At 34.4% G+C, this 20064-nt stretch overlaps 1 protein-coding gene across 1 annotated transcript in view; it reads right to left on the bottom strand.

Annotated features, from left to right (window-relative positions):
• LOC145619944 (uncharacterized) overlaps positions 1–20064 on the bottom strand; it is a 36534-nt gene that overhangs the window by 3561 nt on the left and 12909 nt on the right. The window contains exons 6-44 of the mRNA XM_081674621.1: positions 17976–18153; positions 17765–17836; positions 17601–17669; positions 17395–17507; positions 17050–17173; positions 16832–16903; positions 16679–16750; positions 16488–16559; positions 16311–16385; positions 16123–16194; positions 15499–15564; positions 15316–15384; positions 15163–15204; positions 15004–15044; positions 14385–14761; positions 14093–14288; positions 13812–13943; positions 13595–13713; positions 13258–13468; positions 12938–13166; positions 12662–12812; positions 12109–12465; positions 7584–7641; positions 6922–7023; positions 5313–5493; positions 3657–3728; positions 3494–3562; positions 3342–3413; positions 3161–3232; positions 2962–3033; positions 2786–2857; positions 2623–2694; positions 2123–2194; positions 1947–2018; positions 1787–1846; positions 832–897; positions 397–465; positions 262–297; positions 130–170 (exon numbers count right to left, since the gene is read on the bottom strand). Coding sequence (XP_081530747.1) covers positions 130–170; positions 262–297; positions 397–465; positions 832–897; positions 1787–1846; positions 1947–2018; positions 2123–2194; positions 2623–2694; positions 2786–2857; positions 2962–3033; positions 3161–3232; positions 3342–3413; positions 3494–3562; positions 3657–3728; positions 5313–5493; positions 6922–7023; positions 7584–7641; positions 12109–12465; positions 12662–12812; positions 12938–13166; positions 13258–13468; positions 13595–13713; positions 13812–13943; positions 14093–14288; positions 14385–14761; positions 15004–15044; positions 15163–15204; positions 15316–15384; positions 15499–15564; positions 16123–16194; positions 16311–16385; positions 16488–16559; positions 16679–16750; positions 16832–16903; positions 17050–17173; positions 17395–17507; positions 17601–17669; positions 17765–17836; positions 17976–18153 — 4167 coding nt within the window. The remainder of the gene's footprint in view (positions 1–129; positions 171–261; positions 298–396; positions 466–831; positions 898–1786; positions 1847–1946; positions 2019–2122; positions 2195–2622; positions 2695–2785; positions 2858–2961; positions 3034–3160; positions 3233–3341; positions 3414–3493; positions 3563–3656; positions 3729–5312; positions 5494–6921; positions 7024–7583; positions 7642–12108; positions 12466–12661; positions 12813–12937; positions 13167–13257; positions 13469–13594; positions 13714–13811; positions 13944–14092; positions 14289–14384; positions 14762–15003; positions 15045–15162; positions 15205–15315; positions 15385–15498; positions 15565–16122; positions 16195–16310; positions 16386–16487; positions 16560–16678; positions 16751–16831; positions 16904–17049; positions 17174–17394; positions 17508–17600; positions 17670–17764; positions 17837–17975; positions 18154–20064) is intronic.

Below are 20064 nucleotides of genomic sequence, written 5' to 3'. Positions count from 1 at the left end.
GATATTTGCAATTTAACATTAGCCTAATAAGCAGGGGGAACTAATAGGCAGTATAGATTAAGACTAATGAAGAAGCCGGTATAGGACACTAAAAAAGAGCCTTTGCTATAGGTCAAATAGATCATATACCTTTTGGACATCTTAATCTCTTCAAGCATGCACTTGAATCTCTATGTCAATTGTCACCAAGGATATTAATTAATAGTCAGGATCTGTACAAAGAATGTATATCAATCTATTCTAACAGTATCTTATACTTACAAGGTTGTAAGACTTGCGTCGCTCCTATATGTGTTTCTGAAGCAAATAAAAGAAGAGAGTGTATCTTATTAAGCTAAGGATTAAGTGTGAGATGAAGATAAGAAATTGCAGCAGAATAAACAGCATAAAACTTACATAGTTTTTCTACTACAAAGAGCTTCTTCAGGGTTATCAGTAAAATTGTTGTAAGAAATGTCTATTTGGCTGAAAGCACAATTGTCATATCGTCAGGAGAATGATAATTTGCTCAAAATAGCAACAAAATTAGCATGAGCAAATGAGTGTCATGCAATGTTGGCCAGCATTTTTACTCCTAGCATAAACTCATGAAAATTCGTAACTCGATTGACAAAACCATGTTGTAGACATACAATTCTCTTTTGGTTCATCACTTAATCTAGCAAACTGGTCCTCTGTCTCCAAAGTCCAAACACCTGTAACACGATCCTTTATGGAGGGATCTATATCACATGGGTTGAGAGTTTTTGTGGATATACTAAAAAGGAATACATGAAGTTTATTTGTGAACAGAGGGACAGAGGGAGTATTAATTAAGGGTAAAGATCGTACCTTGTATCATCTGCATTTGCAATCCAGTTGGGAATAGGCCCATTTAGCATATTTCCTGTTAGATACCTAAACATAGCAAAAAATGGAATCATTATTACTTGCCAAAAGAAAAGCTTACAAACTGATTCATGTCTGGATCCCTTGACAGAAGTCAGACTTATGCTGCAAATAAGTGTAGGCTCTGAAGAAGGTACCACCAAACAAAGTCCAAAACACACTGTTGGAGCTCTTGTGAAACATGAATGATTGACAATATTTTAAGAGCATGAAGCTCACAACATATACAGCTATGTCAAAGAGAGTAATCACAGTCCCCATCATTTGGCTTTCAGGTCAAACAACCCTTTTGGTAGTGTGGGAATCAATGGCATAATGGTAATAAGTTTGTTTTTTTTTTTCAACACGAGTCTATGACAGTGTCCAATTGTCCATGGTAATACACCTCCATCCTTGTGTTTCACGTGTAAATCATTACCACTCAGTATCACTTTAGAGAGACTCAGTATCTTGGGGTTGAGTACAATAACCATGGACATTGAAAAAGACTTTTCTTATTGATTGACATACAGACTCATTACCATCACCACAATTTGTTACCGCAAAAGGGACTGGATAGGTACATCTGTTGCTGAGATAATTCTATGCTCTACATCCTTGTATCTACCCCGTACTTTCCAACAAATTAACACTAAAATAGGTTTTCAAGGCCAGTTGAGACTAATATGATTATAATCATGGAATTCCAAATGAACAGCCACAATAGTTAGGAGTTGCAGTTTGTTGTTATTACATCTTCTAAGCTCTGAATACACCTATTATAGATTGTTAGAAGTCTGCAGAAGTATATTAGATTCATCGATGAATCTTATTATCTTTCCTTTATTAAATTGAAAGATAATGGGATGGTAGAGATCACAAGTTGTGTAAAATTGATTGGGACTTTGGGAGTGCTTACAAGTTTTTTATTACAGAGAGAGTTGGAACAGAGCCTGTCAACTTGTTGAAGCTAAGATCGCTGCAAAATAACACAGTAAAAAAAACACTTCAGAAATGGAGGTACGTTTGTACGTATGATTATGATAGCCATATAAGAAGTGTGGGATGGAAACGAATACATGACTGTTAATTTCAGCAAAGATTCAATATCAGAGGATATTTCACCAGTAATATTACAGCTCCTCAAAACCCTATCACAAATCAAATAACTTGGTTAGGTCAATGATTAGATTATGCAAAAACTAATTTTGGACCTTGAGTTATATTTTCTTAAAAATAACAAACATAAACTCACAGTGAAGTTAATTTTTCCATGTTTTTAAGTGATGGAAAATTAGAACCTTCTCCGCCCAAATCACTGATTCTCCTGCAGAAAGTACAAGGGATAAATACTGTCACAATATTAGCCATTGAAGCAACAATAACACACTAAATTGTATCTTAAAGAGCCCATTAGAAAAAAAAATCACTTACATCACAACAAAATTGTCATCATGTTCAAAGAAAGGTAATTTCTGTTCAGAATATGGGCTTCATCTTACACTATAAGAAAGGTTTGTTTTACATAACTTTCTGAATAAGAAAGGTTTGTATTACATAATTATCTGAAAGAAAATTCTGTATAAAATGAGGGCAGAGTTCTCTAGACATAAGTAAAAAGAAGCGTGTGGCTATCATGCTGCACAAAAGGAATGCATACAGTACAGGAGAAATTGCAGAATCATGTTGAACTCCTTCAAGAAAAGTATTCATCAGGAAAAGGATGAGAAACATATATCAAGTAGAATTACTTACAACTCTTGCAATTTGTCCAGAGAAGATATGTTCGATGGTATTGGTCCCTCAAAGCCACTGCCTATCATTTCCCTGCCAGATAAATATTATTGGAACATTTAGGCAGATCAAAACTGGAATTGGAACATCTGCATCATTAAGATTTTCAAGGAAGATAACTTACAAGAATTGAAGTTCTGAATAATGCATTAGAAAATCAGGTAAGCTTCCGTTGAAATTGTTGCTACTTAATCGACTAGCAATAAAACCACAAAAAGGAATGATTGACAGAGAAGACAGATAAGTATGTACACAAGCTTTATGCTCAGATTTTAACTCTCCAATATAAAAACTACTTACAGTGTTGTTAAATTGCTCAGATTCTTCAACTCCAAAGGCAAATGCCCAGTAAGTTTGTTGTCACTTAATGTTCTTTCATCAACAAGGGAAGACACACAAGTTCCGGTGTTAATGCTCATGCAATGTAATAGAGGAAAATTTAGGATGAATTAATTGTGGCCTATCACTCAATAAAAAGAAAAACGAAAAAGGTACCTACAAGTTGGTTAAGTTGACCAAGTTCCCAAGTTCAGGAGGAACAGTTCCATAAAATTGATTGCTCTCAATGCTTCTGATGTTTCAAACAAATTTTGAGAATCAGGTAAGATATACTTCATATATGATATACATATTTATGCATCTATCTTAACTAGCACAATAAGGGAGAACAAGGAGTATACAGTTGTGTAAGAGTGGTGATTTTTCCCAAATACTTTGGAATTGGTCCTGATAGTCGATTGGCAAACAGAGACCTGTAAATAATAATAGATTGCAAGAACAAGACATTAAGAAAATATGAATACATGTGAAAAGGAAATACATGTTTTCTTACACAAATTCCAGCTTTGTATCAATCCATTCAACTGGCACTGTTCCAGTAAGGACATTCCTTGAAAGATCACTGATTAAAACAAAATAAGGGGGACAAGTTAATGGCTTCCTGAAGTATCAACGACCATATATGCACAAAAAAAATCACAGGGGGCTGTTCTTACATGTTCTTAATGTAAGGCAGCTTGGAGAGGGATTTCGGAAGGACACCAGCAAGGTTTTGCCCCTTCCAGTAACTTTATGCAAGAAATAAGCTTTAAGTTAGACTATGTCATCCACGAAAATCATAGAATAATTACCAAAAATGCTGGTACATTAAGTACAGAATTGATTGCAGGTTGTATTTAAGGAGTATTTCTATTTCTCTATCTTAAACAATTTTTTCTTCGGAAGAAGAGTGCAAGGAATCAGTATTTGAGGGAGGGGCACATTAGTCATAGCCTATTAGTAGTGTCTTGAGGAATAAGTTAGAGTTTGTTATGATAGTTTTCTATAAATAGGACTCATTAGGAGGGTTAATAATCATCCAGAAAATTATTGTTAAGCTTGGCTTAGTTTTGGGAGAGCTACTCTTCCTCTCGAATGAAGAGTAATTGTGTTGTTAGATTACATCGATCTTCAATACAAATATCCGTTACTTAGCTTAAATTCTGCTTAATCATCTTCTTAAACTCTCCCTAATCTTTCTGACCTGAGCTAATTCCTAGCAAAGAGATTCTGTATTTCAGAAAGCTTGTTCATTCAGATAACATACTCATGGGTCGATTGGATATAATCGACTTTAGAAAGGATTAACAGTTTTTTTGAGCACTTAAAGCCATGGCTTTAGATGCTTGGAGTAGGTTTGGAATCCTTAGGATAGTGTATTGTGTGACACATGGAAAAAGATCAATGCACAAGGGTCAACTTTATTGATTTTAAGAGATCAAGATGTGGCCCACAGGATTAAGCCGGGGTGGCTTAAATGGAGAGCGGCCACGGGAGTATTATGTGACCGAAGCATTCCTTTACAGTTGAAGGGAAAATTCTATAGGACTGCCATAAGACCAGTGTTGCTCTATGATACAGAATGTCTCGCTTCTAAGAAGAAGCACATTTAAAAGATGGAGGCTACAGAAATGCACATGATAAGATGAACATGTGGGAACACTCTAAGAGATGAGGTTATTCGCAAGAAAGTAGGTGTGGCAGGCATGCAGATAAACTAAGAGAAAACCACTTGCGTTGGTTTGGGCATGTAAGACGGAGCACGAAGGTGCACCGGTCCGAAGAGTAGAAGAGTGGGACCATAGAGGGCTTAGACGGAGAGGGAGACCAAAAATGACTTGGTTGGAAGGAGTTAGGAAGGATATGAGGTATATGGATTTGCATGAGGATGAAACATTGAACCGTAAGAGATAGAGGAGGAAGATTTATGTTGATGATTACACGGAATAATCAAATTTGGTTCATGTTAGCCGACCACACTTATGGGATTAAGGCTTTGAATGATTGATTGATTGATAGACCATCTTTTTAATCCAATCACGGCTTATGAATCTTCCTCCAAAGAAATCCATCGGAGGATCCTACCTTTTTCCCTTATAGTAACTTGGGTTTAAAATCTCATAACACATTAGTGAGATCCCACTCCGGTTCTTGGTGATCCACACCAACTCTAGCCAAGTTTCGGCATATAATTGCTACTATGTGAGTTAAGAAACAAAGGATAATATAATTGCTAGAACGCAAACTAATTCAAAAAAATCAAATTGAATAAATAAATCTTTGTATCAAGTGCCAAATCCTAAGCAAGCAACTTGTATGTTTGAGCAACTTACATATCTGTGATATGCCATATGCCTTCAAGGCATGTGCAATCTACCGAATTTTTATACTTCTTCCTAGTCGGGTCATCTTTTGATTTCCAGCAAGTGTCATCTTTTGATTTCCAGCAAGGATCTGTTGAGCAATCTGATTCATTCTTTTGCACTTCTCTGGCAATTTGTTGAAGGCTTTCCACTGCACACACCAAACAAGCTATAAATACATCACTTTGTGATCATGAGAGAAGTTAGTGAATGGTGTGATCCATTATTCGACTTTTCCATTCCTCTTGTCAGTTGTGCTGATAAAAGTTAAGTTAGAACGAACCAGATCATAGGAGATCAGGAATACAGACATTTGACAAGAAAAAAAATGTGATGCTAGTTGGAAATTGCACATGATTTATGTAAACAATAGAACAAATGGCACTCGATACAAACACCAAATTTGTATCCTGTGTGCTGATCATGAATTCATTTTGGTATCGTATAAAATTATCATTCGCAAATTACAATGTCTACTACCATAACCAACATACGTTATAGCATCATTCTCTTCACCTTGAAGCATAATATAGAACCAATTCAAAGGTTAACCTTACAGGAACCATCATGGTATAACCAACAAACTCTCCACCTTCTAGAAAGGGTTGAAAAAATTATATCAAAACCATATGCTAAGCATTACAGCATACTAGAAGGACTATCATTACAGCCAAGCCATGGACTCCTCACACCTAGCTAGTCCTTGTTTTGGGAAAGCATTGATGGTTGAATTAGATTCTCGTCTTCTTGACCCTTATGCACCATGCTTAAATAATGCATGCTACATACTTCCTAAGTTCCATAGAGATTGCCATAGACCTTGTCTTACAATCAACTCACAAAAAAAAAAAAAAAAAAAAAAAAAAAAGAACTTATCAGCCATAATTTAACTTATTTTAATGTATTAGCCTCAAAATAACCAATCTAGTTTATATTAAATTATATTATAGTTGTTAATTGAAATTCACAAGATCAGAAAATTTTAGATCACATCACATTAGGAGAACTGGACATAGCCTAGAAATATCAAAATTCTATTGTGTAATCAAAGATATCAATGATAAATTTTTCTTTTTTTGCATTGTTAAACATATAAAAAAAAGTAATGGGAAGAACAAAAGTAATGGAGAAGTAGAGTGAAAAAGAAAATAGAAGTGAATATGTCAAATTCAGGTATAGAGCATAGACCATGGACGGTGTATAGAGCATACAATATGCATTATGTACGTCCCTTTTTATTTGCCCCATATCTTTCTTGGAGTATCCTCATCAACCTCACATAGTCACATTACAACCCCCGTGTACACAAATTGGCTCACTTGTTAATAAAGTGAACTTTGTTCTACGGAGTAATAAAAAAAGAACGGAGGGAGTACATAAGTAACACTTTATTGAGCATTTTAATGTTTATCAACACTATAATATAGATTATTTCGACTATAAAAGTTGTTTTTAACACGTTTAACCACATCTCTCCCAACATTCAAACTTCAAAACCCTTAATCTTTATTAGCACGGGTACATTCTAATTTATACGGAAAGAGTACTATAAAAAAAAAACAAGAATTAAACGGCTAACCTTCTTGAATAGGAGTGGAAGAGCAATCACTGCAAACGCCAAAACCCACAAAAAACGCTAGTAAAATTACAGCGGCAGTGAAACCGCTGAAACTCAAACTAGCTGCCATTTGCACAGTAGCTTATACTACTACGAAGAATAAGTTTTTTTTTTTTTTTTGGGGATTGCGCTAATTTGATCATTTTGATGCTTCTAAAAGGCTTTAATTTATAGTAGTAATTGCAGTGGCAGGCCAAAGTCAAGCTTTTTCTTCCCCTTTTTTTCTCTTCCGTTTTACTGTGAGATGTGACTTTTGAAAAGGAAATAAAATTCATTTGATGTAAATTTCTGGATGAACAAAACTGACAATCGACTCAGTTGATTGAATTCTATTGAATTCAGCTGCTTCAGATTATTATGGAAAATGGATCAATTTCAAGCATAACTGATTTCAAGAGGGTTATTATATATATATCCCGAGGAGATTTTTTGTGTGGCAAAATTTGTGTAGAATTATTCTACATATAGGGTCATTTGTGAGCAACAACCTGTTTTTTTTTTATTTGTTTAAATCTACCCGAAGTTATAAAATGTCTGGGTCACACTGCTGGTAACGTTTTCCGTTCAATTTAGACGTTAATGGGGCCTACTTCACTTTTTCGGAGTATTTAACCCCAAACTACCTTCTCTCCTCCTCTCTCCTTTCTGATTAATTTTTCCTTGATTCCAACTCAAAAAATCCTACAGAAGATAATCAAGCAATTGAATGCAAATTTCTCAAAAACTTATTGACACTTTCCTTTTAATTCATTGTTTGTTGTATTTGTTTACAAGTTTTAATTGAATGCAATTAACATAATTAGGGTTTTAATTAGTGATTCAAATTAGGATTATGAGTTCAAATAAATTTTAGGGTTTTAATTTCTAGGGTTTGGGGTTCAATTGAGTTTTGGATTTTGGTTATTTTGACTCTGAGATTGAATTCAATTGCATTTTAATTACTAACTGGTAGGATGTCTTATTCTTCATATCAATGTAATTAGTAGGATGATTAATGATTATTAACTTTGTAAAACATTATGGTTAATTATGACCCGAAACTACCCTAAATACATTCTTTTACCTTCGAAATCACCCACAAAACCACTCTAAATTTCTTTTTCTCATCCTCAAAATCAATCATACAGATGTGATTATGGAGAATTGGAGTGGTTTTAAGGATTGGACAAAGGAGAGGAGTGGTTTCGGGGATGGAGGGAGAGATCTAAGATTCTAAGGTAGTTTCGATGTATAATCAATTCAATCAAATTCTACTCATTTTTGTCATTAGGGCCTTAGGGGTATATGGTGAATTTTTGTAACAACTCAGGGATATATGTTGAATTTGAAAAATTTCATGGGTATATGGTGAATAAACAAAAAAACTCAGGGGTATATGTGAAAAACCTGTTATTATCATATTATGAACCCACTTTATGAGTAGTTTTTTTACAGTATTTTATTTTCATTTTTTTACAAGAATAAGGCATTCGGTATGTGGGAGTGAGAGTTTGCAAAATAGATGATGGAATAAGATTATCATAAAAGTTTAAAGTGCTTTTAGCTAGTTATACACCTCTCCCAATCCAAGCATGCTCTTAGGGTAACTTAAACCCATTACAATAAGTTAATGAAAGTTTGTCTTAATCAAGAATTTGTGTTGGGAATATATTTTTTGGAATTTATAAAATGAAACCAATTCTTGTCCGATATGTAAGGAATATATTTCAGAGTATATATTTACAAAATTATCCTTATTAAAATTTATTTTCTTACCTAATTTTATTTTTAGACTTTTCTTACCTATTTATTAATGACATTTCTAATTCCAATCTCCTAATACTTTCCTCCTTGGTATTATTTTGTGGGAATAGAGGACACATATTCCCATGCCCATTCCCCTTCCCCTTCCCCAACCTCTATTCCCAATCCCATGAAACAAACATAGGAGTTCCTTCTACTTAAGACTAAAACTCCCATTCCCAATTTCCCACCCCAAATTCCCACATACTAACACCCCTTAAGAGCTCAAAACAACTTAACATCCACAAATTATAAAGTTATCCAGAGCGACGGTGTAGCCAATCATTGAGCCGGAGCAATCCAAGCCCGAAGAACTTTGTTGTTATTACGAGTAGTTTGATTAGTACGAGTACTAGTTTTAATTTCGGAAAACTTTATTACAAAGGTTTTTTTAGAGCAACTCCAATAGTTGTAGCTAGGGACTTGCTTGCAATTTCAATGATTCCCTAGCTACTAGCTTGACCATTGGAGCTAAAAAACTCAATTAGCTTGGCTAAGCAAATTAGTTTTGCCAAGCTAATTTTCTTGGGAATTAAACTTTCCAAAATAAAATGCTTATTGCACCAATTAAGCTCTTTCCATGTATTTTCTATCCAACAACTACTACTAAGCTAATAGCTAGCTATTGGAGCAAAATGCAGCTAAAATGATAATTAGCTTAAAAGCTTATGTGGCATGGCAAACTAATTGTCAGATTAGCTTGTCATTGGAGTTACTCTTCTATACCAATTCTATCCAAAAGAACCTTAAAAATAGCTAAACATTGCCAACAAAATTGATCAAAACGTCAACATTTCATATGAAGAGACTATTATGCCCTTAGTCATTCCAATCAAATGCACATTAATAATAATTAGATATAATTTTAAAATAAATTAAAGGCAGATGGCAAAGTGCCGACGCCCAAAATTGGCAATTTGGCAGGCACCTCGCACATCCAAGCTGACTCTCCGTACACCCTATGGTCTGGTTTCGGGCTGTTGTGCGTGACGTACCGGTTGTTCATACAATTAAATTTTTTGTTACTCTTTAGCTAATAATAGAGAATTTATTTTGACTAGGGGTGTCCATTATTCGGATAAAAACCGAAATCCAATCCAATCCAAACCGAATTATCAATTTGGATCGGATCGGATCGGATTGAATTTTTTTTGAAAATTCGGATCGGATTGGATTGACCTTGTTCGGATCCAAAAAACCGAAATAACCGAATTATAAAAGCGTTATTTTACAAAACAGCCCGTCTTATGTGTGGCCAGCCACAGCGTGTGACCACTTATAAAAGAACAAAGTAACCCATATAAACTGATCAAGTAACCCTTGTAATACTAACTGAGACATTAATCGAGTAACCCTATAACACTGACGAAGTAACCCCTTTAACACCGACCAAGTAACCCCTATTACACTAATGAAGTAACCCTTGCCATACGGTGTGGTCGGCCACATATAAGACTTTGTGTTTACAAAAAATATTGTTAATATTAATCATGTTAAATTATGCCCGTGATTATAATAATATTAATAACTAGTTTTTGAGCCCGGGCGATGCCCCGGGTTATGACATAGGTTGATTGATCATTAATATACACTGTAATTTATAACTCAATTTTTTTTAAAAATTAAATTTATTGTTCATATTGAATTGTAATTTAATTTGTCACATATTAATACTTTGTATTCAAAAGAATACATAAAAAATAACTTAGCTTGGTGGTAAAACACTTACTTTTAGATTTATAGGTTGTTTGTTCAAATCTTATGGAGAGCATTTTTTTTTTTATTATAAGTGCATGACGTGGCGTAAGATTAGTTTACGTGACACGTGGACATTCTTAGGAAGACCTTGTGCATAACATGGCGTAATGGTTACTTGAGTTGGTGACGTGGCGTGATGAGAGGAGTCTACGTGACACGTGGACGTTTTTATAAACGCCTTTTAATATATTAGTATAGATGTAACCTATGTTTTCAACCCCTGTATAAATCATGTACTACTATACTTTCAAGAATTGAATGTTATTATTGCAATTTTATTTTTGTAATTGCATTAGACCCAAAAAATTTAGCAATGTATTTAATTCGGATTTTCGAATTGGATCCAAATTACCGAATTATAATTCGGATTGGATCGGATCGGATTTGGTAAGTAATTCGGATCGGATTGGATTTGAAAACTAAAAACCGAAATTTAGTTCGGATCGGATTGGATTTGGGCTAATCCAAACCAAAAACCGAATGGACACCCCTAATTTTGACTCGCTGTAGTAATTACTAGTTTAGACATTAAAGAAAATTTACAAACAAATTAAATAAAATAACTTAAATAACAATAAATATAAGATTTAAAGGATTTGAATTGATTACTTGTTATAGTCATTATAACCAAGCTTAGTTTAAGTAGAAGTTTGTAGAATACAAAGGTGCTTAGGTTATAAACCAAACGATGTGTAAAATTTAATTAAACATTAATATTCCACGGTTAAGTATTTTGATCTCCATTGTTTAGTATAGACTATGGATTATCATTATTATGAAAGCAACCCTCGCAAGAATGGACTAATATGAGAATATTTTAGTCATAGCAACTAAAAGTAAACAGAAGAAATAGTATACATAAATACAAATAAAGTTTGAAATAACAAGACTTTTATTTGTAGTTGTAAATAGAATTGTAAAAAATTGACGGATCCAAAAATAACCGATACCAAATATAAATTGACTCGATAGTTGATCCCTATCCAATATGTATGGATACACTGAATGTCATGAGCCATATCACATCCATTCAATGCCAGGACTCAGGACCCTTCCTCGAAGAAAAACTTTGTAATTGAGAAATTTAAACATAAGTGATAACATTCACTAGATAATCCCGTAAAATAGAAATTCTATGTTCAAGCTATGTAGGGTACGTACTACGTAGTAGTTGTGATTGTGAATCCTCAACTACTTTTTCTGATCTTTTTTTAATGCTATTGACTCCCAAGTCCACGATTTTCTGTTCATGATAACTTGTATTTCTTTCAATATTTTTCAAACTTAATTAGATAATGTGATTGAATGAGACAATATGCTTTATTGTATGGAGAAAGAATGACATACGTAGTAATAATTTAAGAAAAGGAGGAGCCGAAAGCAAGCTAAGATCAACAGTGATGAAGACATGATTTAATTTGATTCCGGATCAGATTATCCGAGTACTTTAGCATCTATACTGACCATACATTATCTCTCTATAGATGTGTGTACAACATGCTTTCGTCACAATCTATAAAAGAATGGCATAATATGTTTTCGTCACAATCTTAGCAAAATTGTTCTTCATGGTTGTCCATGTATGCTTTAATAGGAATAGTTATCAACTGGATAAAGATCACGTAGAGACGACGATGAAGTCGATAACTCGATCGTATGTACACTAGGAGAGTGTAACAGGCTTTGAGTATCGGTTTCGATTGTTTGGCTTTGCCAACTCTTAGATGAATTATGCATCCACTCATGACCATATGAGTTATTAGGCTCTAGAACTAGTTCTTCTACCTCTATGTTTCCTTCAAGCATGCTCAACGCCTTGGACATTGTTGGCCTAAGCGCCGGAGATGGATTAATGCATAATAATGCAACCTGAATTATTGTTAACGCTTCGTCTTCTTTGTAATCTCTTCCCAATCTTGGATCCACCAGTTCTATCAATTTTCCATTTTGTTGAAGAACGAACGCCTAGGAAGTAAATATAAAACGTATTTACCTCTTCATGTACCAAAACTTAAAGACCACTTTTTACAATTTTACCTATTAACATCATATTACCTCGTTTAGATTTAGTTGTCACGTTAATAGTTTAAAACACTGTAATTCCAAATGGGCGTGTACTAAGATTTCTATGTTATACTTAACAAAAGAAAAAAGGAATTACCAAATCCAGGAGACAGAAAAGATCTCCACTTGGTTGAAACTTCATGTTGCATCTTCCAGCTACAATTTCTAACGCGACAACCCCAAAGCTATAAACATCTGCCTTCTCTGTTAAGTAACCTCGCATTGCATATTCTGGAGCCATGTATCCTCTATAAATTGAAATAATAACAAAAGAATTTAGATAAACATGATTGTCTTGTTTAAAGAAAAAACACGAAAATCAAGTACAAACATCCGCCTTCTTTGTCACATAATAAGAGTCTAGCCAACTTACATTGTTCCTGCAATTCTAGTGCTGATATGAGTATTTTCTTCTTCATTGAGCTTTGCCAACCCAAAGTCGGAGATTTTTGGGTTAAGGTCACGATCAAGCAAAACATTTGTAGCTTTGATATCTCTATGAACAATTTTTATTGTTGATTCGTCGTGCAGGAAGGCCAAACCCCTTGCTATTCCTACACAAATCCTTTTCCTGGTAGGCCAATCGAACCTCAAGTGACCACCTTCCTCTGTAACATAATTCAGTTACAATGTCACGCGACTTGAATTGATACAGACAGTATATAGTAAGGATCAAATATATAATGTACCTACCGAACAAAGCATGTCCAAGGTCATTGTTCTCCAAGTATTCATAAACCAAGAAAAGTTGGCTAGTATCAACACTACACCCATACAGTCTTACAAGATTTGGATGGCATAAGGTAGAAATAATACCAATCTCATTTACAAATTCTCGGTTGCCTTGAGAAGATCTTGAAGAAAGTTGTTTCACAGCAATATCAGTACCATCCAACAATTTCCCCTGCACATATATACAAAGTTTTCGAGATTTTCAAGTCCTGATAGAGTTGTCCATGAATAGAAATGCAGGACACAATGATTTTCTAGCAGTGAATTTATCACGAGAAAGAAAGAATAACAGGCAGACCTTGTACACACAACCAAAACCACCTTCTCCAATCTTGTTAGCTGCATTGAAGTTATTACAAGCAGTCTTGATTTGTTTGTAAGTGAATAAACCTATTTGTGGATTTTGCCCTAGGAGATCTGATCAAGAAAAATGTCATCTCCTATTAGAAAAATGTTACACACACATATACACACACAATGATGGCAAGTCTTTTTCGGATAACACATGTACTTACCTTTTTCCCTTGATGCTATTTCTTCCATACGGCGTTTCCACCAAAGTATACCAAGAACAATACTGATTACACACAGTGTAGCCCCAATAAAGATCCATAAGAGAATTTTCCAATTAAAAGGAGGGTTGAACTCTACAAGAAACACGACAAACAACATAAATATTCAGATTAAGACAGACAGAAAGTAGAAATGATATTAGCATTATGTTAATCAAAATATATAGCAAAGGATTAACATGAACATAGGTGCTAAAATCCCAATGTGTGCATGCAATATTCACCTGACTCAACTGAAATGGCCGAGATTAGAGGACCATAATTGCCTCTTACTGGGAGCTGCCAGCTCCCTTTCCCTGCATAGTAGAAGCGAATTTCTACATAATTGGTTACGGCTACATGTGGAAAAGACTTAATGAGCGCCTTGCTCGTTCCATTCGCTTCCTTCTCTATATTAAAATCCTTGGCCACCAACTTCTCCTGCACCAAAATTCATGTCTATGAAATGGTCTTAAACAGGAATACTTGTAAGTAATTAATAATACTCCTTGATTTGTAAATGCTTTTGTTAGAAACCTGGATATAAATATCAAAAAATCGCCTCCCAAGACTCATGAACGAATTGTTGTCAGCAAAGACGATTTCAGAAAAGTATAGTGTCACAGTATAGTTCCCTTTTGCCAGGCAACGACCATAATATGTGAGAGATGTAGCAGCAAGTCTTGCATCTTTATAAAGCTCTGCATCATTCATCGTTAGTGTAGATTTATTTTCTGCTATATAAAGACCAGTAGGAAGTCTAGGATTCCAGAACTCTCCGCTACTGCTGTATCCCCACTCTGCTTTTTTCGGAACAAATTTAGCAGCACCATCAGACTCATTATCTTGCTCAAAGGTAGTTTTTCCCATCCTAGCTTCTTCTCCTCCACAGTTGATATGCAATGAATACCGAGCTTCACAATCAGAAAACTATCATTAGAATAGTAAGGATGATGCCTTTAGTCATCCTACACACGAAAAGAGCTACTTATATTATTGATAGGTGCATAGACATTATGGCCAAACTAGAGTTCAAACATATCTTAAGGTGTCACATACTTTTCATATATGGCTCAAGATAAAAAGACGCGAATAAATTTGACTAATTAAGGAGTGAAAAGGGTGATAAAGGAAGCCTTGCAAATAGATCATTTACCTTTAGAACATTTCAAGTTTGTTAGGCATGCGCTTGTATCTCTTTTGTGGATTTTAGCAACCGAAGAGAAATCATAATTCATGCATCAGTATCAACAAACTTGTATTATACATATGTTAAACAAAAGGAAAGAATGATGACAAAAAATCATTTCCTTACAAGTTCGTTTTGAAGTCCCTTGCATTGCTTCTGTACAAGTTTCTGAATAGAAAAGAAGGAAAGAATGAATCAGTTTTCAACTAATGGAGAATACCGAAAAGGATTAGAAATATTCAAGACAATGTATATATGTAGATATTAATGTACACTTACAGAGTTGATTTATCACAAGATGAAGGTATAGAGCTACCATTAAAATTGTTGTAAGAAAGATCTATATGGCTGAAAGGATGAAATAAAATTAATTTAAAGTCTAAAGTACGAAAGCATTACATACAACTTTACAACAAAATCTAAGAATAATTTGTGACATTAAGGGAAGAGGAAAGCCCAAACCTACTGTCATCTGTGTCGGTGATCCAGCTGGGAATGGTTCCAGTTAACATATTGCTTGTCAGAAACCTAAACATAAGCGATAGTTGACAGTCAGATTAATACTCCATACTATAAACTACACTCGAGGAAAAATTTATGCAGGATCATATATTATATGGTGGACTAAACTTTACTGATATTAAGCTTGTTCTAGCTACGTTTCTAGGCTGTAGAAGAGGTTTCTACCAGACCAAGGAGGGCAAGGAAATTCGCCGAAATTAAAGTTTATAAAGAAGTTAAAGTAGAAATTAAAGTATTCAAGTAATATTCCAAAATATTTTCATACAAAATCCACAATATTTTGATCCATTAATAATATGCACAACACTACAACAAGAGAGCAATCCAGCAGGATGAAGCATGCATTACAATTCACTGATACCTAGTTTGTGAGGGCCTGGCATATCATGCGAGTTGAGATATACCGTTGGGCATTGTCACAGTCAAAACATGACAAGTAGCATTCAGCAGAATGCAAAAGAGGCGCATGTGTTATGTCATGGTAATCAAGCATGATAAGGCATAAAGAACATTGTATGGCATAATCTAGATATAGTTGTGCAGTCAGGATAAGTAGTTGCTTACAATTTTCGCAATAGGTACAAATATTGGAAACTATCTGGAATGACACCTGTTAACTTGTTGAAGCTAAGATCCCTGCAAGATGGCAACAAAGACGGTAAAGATCATATTTGAAACTAGAGAAGCAGACACATACAAGGATATAAAATCATTCATGGTTATAAAAAGACAAGGAAAGGAAGATGAAATACAGTTGGACCAACTGTGGCATAGTGTCTCCTATGTATGAAGGAATAACTCCAGTAATGTTACAGCTCCTTAAAACCCTGTGAAAATATAAAGTACTTGCTCAAGATACTGTGTTTCAGATATTTTTTTTTTCAATTGTCTGAAGTAGTTCTATATATATACGAAGAAAATTGGCTCACAACGTTGTTAGTTTATTCAAATTTTCAAATGGTGGAAACTTAGAACCATCTCCATTCAAATCAGTGATTCTCCTGCACACGAACATGTGAAAAATACTTTACTAGGTGAGTAATAGAGTAACATACTAACATATGTACTTTAATTTTGGAAGTATAAGAAAGCTATAAATAGAGATATGTAGATAACTTACAGTTCCTGTAAATCATTCAGAAGAGAAATACTAGGTGGTAAGGGCCCCTCAAAGCCACTGCCTCGAATTTCTCTGAAAACAGAATGATTTAGATGGATCAGAATCATTTCTGGAACATATGAAAAGTTAAGTGTTCTAAGCAAACAAACTTACAGGGCTTGGAGTTGTGTCCAACTCTGAAAAAAATCAGGCAAGCGCCCACTGAAGTTGTTACTGCTTAATCGACTAAAAAACACATGGGAAATTAGACTTATAAGGTGGAAAATGAGTAAGTCCACAATAAGTTATATGGTAAAGGAGATCAAGTATCAAATTAAGGAAATAAGTGTTTCATCTGAGACATCTAATCTCAATTGACAGTGTATACTTACAGTTCTGTTAAATTATTTAGGTTCTTTAACTCGACAGGCAAGGACCCTGTAAGTGCATTATCGCTTAGAGTTCTTCCATCCAGGAGTAAATGCAAGTTCAAAGAACACAAAAGAAATTTAGTAGCTAGTATTAGCATAGAGTAAATATCTTAAATATATCTTAATAAGTAGAAATTAGACCTACAGGTTGCTCAAGTTGATCAGTTTTCCAAGCTGAGGAGGAATAGTTCCATTGAATTGATTACTCTCAAGGCTTCTGAATAATTTGGTGTCGCGTGTTCAGAAAAGAAATGAAACATAGCAAGAAACATGCACAACCTTGTTTAAATTAATATGTGTAGCTACAGGATGCAGTGAAAAAGGAGCTAAAAGTGAGGATAGCATACATATATGTAAGGGTGCTAATATTTCCCAAGTAATCTGGAATAGTTCCTGACAAGAGATTTGCAAAAACAGACCTGCAATAACAGACAACATCCCTTTTGCATATCAGAATTCAAGCACACAGAAACATTATTGGAACATGAAAATTAATATGGCCAGTTTCTTACAAGAATTCCAACTTTGTAGCTGTCCATTCTCGTGGGATAGTTCCAGTAAGGAGACTCCGTGAAAGGTCTCTAACAATATACAAGGAATAGATTATTGTTACGTAAGTATCATCATTCATTATGCAAAAAAACTTACTAAAGAGTAACTGAGGGAGTCTTCCTACAAGGTTGTTATGTAAGACAAATTTGCAAGAGATCTTGGAAGGACACCGCTAAGACTTTGACCCTTCCATGAACTGTTTTACAGCAAAGAAAAACTTGGTGTAAGAGTAAATTAATCTATCTAACAAGATAAAGAAGATGCACAAGTATTGTGTTTATTAAGGAAAAGTAATTAAATCAGAAAGACACTAAGCATCTTATAATTGCTCTTACATGTTTGTCACATGTGTTACACCATCAATGCATGAACAAGATACTTGGTTTACATAACTATGCCTGCTTGGATCAACTTCTGTAAACCAGCAGGTGTTGTTTCTGTCACAAGGATCCTTCGTACAGTTATTCATGTCAGGCTTCTTCAATTCTTTGGCAACTTCCAGAAGGGCAATCACTGCATATATTAACATTTTATTCAAGGTTCTGAGCTTAAGATAAAGTATAGAAAGTTGGACACACCTCCCTGTCCCCTACGGCTTGTGTTAGCCCTCGTATGTCCATTTATTTGGTAAATTTGAAACATTGCTATAGTTAATGCTACTACACTTCCAAGAAACTCAATGTTCCAATATCAACTTACAACTAATTAACCACAAAGGCCTTAAAAAAGCATGATTCATCTTTCAGTCTTTGTATGCAGGACTATTTGTTTTGCCTTGATTACTGTATGTATGTATGTATGAAATTCCAAACAAAACAAACTTTTTAATAGCATCATGCACTAAGATACATTGCATATGTAAGAATCCTACCACTAAATACTACCTCTTAAATCGTAAAAAGTTGTGATAAATACTTTCAGACCTGTATGTTTTACATGCTGCATAATCAAGATTAAATTTTCTGTTGTATTGATAGATAAGTTTTTGTTGCACTAGTTCTTGACATCTGCTGTTACAGTGATCAGAAATCGCAGCAGGGTCAAAACACTCGTTCACACATACCGATTTACTAATACTTGATAAAGTTCTAACTTTTCTCACCAGACACAATTCCTACATGACTTATAGCTTACAGGTCAAAAATGAGAAAAAAAAGAATTTTGTGACGGCTTAAGCTCATTAACTATCTTCATACGAGGGAACAATGAAACCGGATTCAAACTAACATATAGTAAACCTGTGTTCTAGAATTAGTTATCACATTGTCTCAATCTTTACACACTTAGGTTTTCGCGTCTTATTCTTACATGACTAAAAAGACGTTTAGAAGGATAATGACAGTCAAATAGCGGACAAAACAGAATTTTGGTACACATTAGAGCATTAATTTCATACAAGGGACTAAACTTCCTTTAATACAAAAAAAAAACAAATATAAAGTGCATAAATATAGGAATTTCATAATAAATTTAGAATAGTCTTATATGATCTATCTGAAATTTCCGTTAGAGTACTGTACATTGGTAAATCTCTTGATTCATACACAATTCAACAAAGTTGAAAAAGTCTAATGCAATAACTAACGTTTCAAATTTGGATTATAGTTGAGTAATCAAAACATCTCATTGAAATGTCCCCAATCTTTTAATGATGCATGATATAATTGTACTACTTTTTTGAATTATTAAAGACAAGATAAGAACAACTTGCAAATAATTGTATGAGTATATACTATATACATCACAATAGACAAGTACTAGTTGATATAGCTTGTGTATGACTTGAGAATAATGTCTATGTAAAGAAAATAACCTACACACGAGTTGAGACTAATTGTCTCACATGTATGAATGAAAAGAAGAAAAATGACTAACATATAAATTCGGTGGGCTTACATGTGGTCAGACTCTCCTCCGGTTTGGGTTGTTCCTGTCTAGTGAAGATTTATTAATTAATCCGGTATATATGTAATCAAATTAGATTGTTTATGCTTCAATCGATTGCTTTGGATGAATTTTAATGAAAAGTTTATTTGAATTTGAATTTGAATTGATGCATGTCAATGTGTCAATAGCTTAGTTAGACTACATGCAGAGACAAACCCCCATCAAAACTCACGTTGCCCATGGAATATAAACTACAAGTCAACGTTTGAGAGTAGAGCTAGAGGAGCTGAGTTCAAATGCTTGAGATTAGGGAGGAGTTACGGAAATCCCCTACTCCCAACTTCCCAAGCACAAGTAGTGGTGGGTCTTAAACTTGCGATCTCAAGGTCACAAAGTGAGTTCCCCACTTTCACGCACCAAACTTGTTTGTTACTTTTATTATTTATATATACGACCTTAGATAGGGTCATGTTGTACTGTTGTACATGTACATAAATCAACTATACAAGACCTAACTTATGAAAAGATCAGAAGAAT

The sequence above is a fragment of the Chenopodium album genome, chromosome 27 (genome assembly GCF_948465745.1).
Source record: "Chenopodium album chromosome 27, dcCheAlbu1.1, whole genome shotgun sequence".
Taxonomy (NCBI): Eukaryota; Viridiplantae; Streptophyta; class Magnoliopsida; order Caryophyllales; family Amaranthaceae; genus Chenopodium; species Chenopodium album.
This window is presented reverse-complemented; position numbering and strand designations above follow the sequence as displayed.